This window comes from Myotis brandtii, unplaced genomic scaffold, assembly GCF_000412655.1.
Source record: "Myotis brandtii unplaced genomic scaffold, ASM41265v1 scaffold7788, whole genome shotgun sequence".
NCBI lineage: Eukaryota > Metazoa > Chordata > Mammalia > Chiroptera > Vespertilionidae > Myotis > Myotis brandtii.
Genome location: NW_005371124.1, coordinates 14,634 through 17,242, shown reverse-complemented (window position 1 = coordinate 17,242; position 2,609 = coordinate 14,634). Strand labels below are relative to the sequence as shown.

At 60.0% G+C, this 2,609-nt stretch overlaps 1 protein-coding gene across 1 annotated transcript in view; it reads left to right on the top strand.

Annotated features, from left to right (window-relative positions):
- Positions 1-448: 448 nt before the first annotated feature.
- Positions 449-2,609, top strand: part of LOC106724245 (E3 ubiquitin-protein ligase RNF213-like) — a gene marked incomplete at both ends in the record, with an annotated part of 3,712 nt that continues 1,551 nt past the window's right edge. The window contains 4 exons of the mRNA XM_014530787.1: positions 449-616; positions 892-975; positions 1,556-1,736; positions 2,260-2,539. Coding sequence (XP_014386273.1) covers positions 449-616; positions 892-975; positions 1,556-1,736; positions 2,260-2,539 — 713 coding nt within the window. The remainder of the gene's footprint in view (positions 617-891; positions 976-1,555; positions 1,737-2,259; positions 2,540-2,609) is intronic.

Below are 2,609 nucleotides of genomic sequence, written 5' to 3'. Positions count from 1 at the left end.
GTGTGGGCCTGTGAGACAGGGGCTTTGTCTACTCCACTGCCTCCAGAGTGTAGAACGTGCTGACACGTGGCAAACCGCCAGGAGCTGCTTGCTGGAGGCATGGAACAGTCTTTTCCCCATTTCCAAGGGTCACACAAAATGCCACTTTGGCCCTGGCCAGGTTTTCTCAGTGGTTAGAGTGTCATGGGTTCAATTACTGGTCAAGAGCACACACCTCAGTTGCAGCTCCATCTCCCCCCGGGTTGGAGTGTGTAGCTAATCGATGTATCTCTCGCACATCCATGTTTCTCTCTCTCCCTCCCTTCTTTCCTCTCTCTCTATAAATCAATGGAAAATATTCTCGAGTGAAAATTTTTTTTAAAAAAAGCCACATTGACTGGATGAAAATACAAACACACGCCATGAGCCAGCCCCACGGCCTCTGTTCCCAGTGGCACTTTCTGGGCAGATAAAGGATGTGATGGGTCGGTCTTCCCTCCCCAGGAAGCAGAGCTGAGACTGGTGAAGTTCTTGCCTGAGATTCTGGCCCTGCAGAGGGATCTGGTGAAACGATTCCAGAATGTTCCAGAAGCTGAGTACCAGTCCATCAGAGGTTTCATTGACAGTCACAGCTCAGGTAGGCCTCTCCTGTCACAAGAGGTCAGGACACCTGTGTCTGGTGGCTCAAGGGTCACTCCAACGGGGGGTGGGGGCAGTTCTGGGCCCGAGGGCGCTTTTCGCAGGAGGATGGGTTGCCATGAACCCCGGGCAGGGCGAAGGCTTTGCTGCAGCCTCACTCCAGCTCCCCACACTGGGCCGCCATGCTCCCAAGGCAGCAGCACTTGGTGAGCGGGTGTAGGGCGAGCGCAATGTCCTGGCGGGTCTGACCTGCACAGTGGGGGTGTTTGGCAGGGGGCCTGAAGCAGCTGCTCCACAGCCGCATCATGGTGTTTCTGTCCACGTGGAACAAGCTGAGGAGGTCTCTGGAGACTCGCGGTGAGTGCACGCTCCCTTTCAACGCGAAAGGCCACAGGAGGACCCGTCCTCATGGCCCTGCCTGCAGTCCCCTCTCCACACAGCACCACCTGCGTCTGGGTGGAGGGGTCTGGGATGGTGAAACCACACAGCTGGAAAATCCACCCTCTGGCCTGGCCGGCGTGGCTCAGTGGTTGAGCGTCAACCTATGAACCAGGAGGTCACAGTTCAATTCCGGGTCAGGGCACAGGCCGGGGTTGTGGGCTCTGTCCCCAGTGTGGGGCATGCAGGAGGCTGCTGATCAATGATTGATGTGTAAATCTCATTGATATTTACTCTCTTCTCTCCCTTCCTCTCTGAAATCAATAAAAAAGAAAAGACAAAAAATCCACCCTCAGTCCTCTTGGGTCTGTACATGTGCAAACAAAAGGGACTTGGGAGCTCTGGGGACAGTGGCACCTGGAGAACGGGAGGGGGACCTCTGTCCCTGGGCGCTGCTCAGGCTTGGGGTCCCTGCTGCTGCTCCTGCGGGGCCTCCGGCCCTGATGCCCTGCAGGAAGCGGCTCAGAGCAGCTGCTGGAAAACAGCCTGTCCTTTAAAGGGGAGATCAAGCTGCCTGCAGACTACTGCTGTGCCGACCGGGACCTGGACACGGAGTTCGAGGTCATTCTGCCCCGTCGCCAGGGCCTGGGCCTCTGCGCCACAGCCCTGGTCAGCTACCTGATCAGCCTGCACAACGAGATGGTCTATGCGGTGGAGAAGTTCTCCAAGGAGGAGCACAGGTGAGGGCACGCCCGGGGGTCCTGCCCTCTCAGCCCAGGGAGGCGTTTCTGAGCCCTGGGGGCAGGGTCCGCAGGCCAAGTCAGCTCTCTGGCAAAAGCAGGTCCAGCCCCGCCCTCAAGTGTTGCAGGCCTCTGTGCGGTGTCCTCTGCTCCGGCCGGGAGCAGCACGCTGGACCGCCCCGAGCGCCGTCTTCCATCCGCAGCTACTCCGTGGACGCCTCTGAGGTGGCCGACCTGCACGTCATCAGCTACGAGGTAGAGCGGGACCTGCTGCCGCTGATCCTCTCCAACTGCCAGTACCAAGTGGTGGAGGAGCACAGGTGAGGGCACGCCCGGGGGTCCTGCCCTCTCAGCCCAGGGAGGCGTTTCTGAGCCCTGGGGGCAGGGTCCACAGGCCAAGTCAGCTCTCTGGCAAAAGCAGGTCCAGCCCCGCCCTCAAGTGTTGCAGGCCTCTGTGCGGTGTCCTCTGCTCCGGCCGGGAGCAGCACGCTGGACCGCCCCGAGCGCCGTCTTCCATCCGCAGCTACTCCGTGGACGCCTCCGAGGTGACCGACCTGCACGTCATCAGCTACGAGGTGGAGCGGGACCTGATGCCGCTGATCCTCTCCAACTGCCAGTACCACGTGGTGCAGGGCAGCGAGAGCCTGCAGGAGCTGGACCTGGAGCGGATCCAGCGCCAGGTCATCGGCCGCTTCCTCCAGGGCAAACCCAGGCTGAGACTTAGGGGCCTCCCCACGCTGGTGTACAGGCAAGACTGGAACTATGAGCACCTGTTCGCCAGCATCAGAAACAAAATGCCCCAGGTGAGCACTGTGCCTGTCTCACTGGGGGCTCCCTTCACACAGGCCACTCCCACACCGGGCGTTTCCTTCC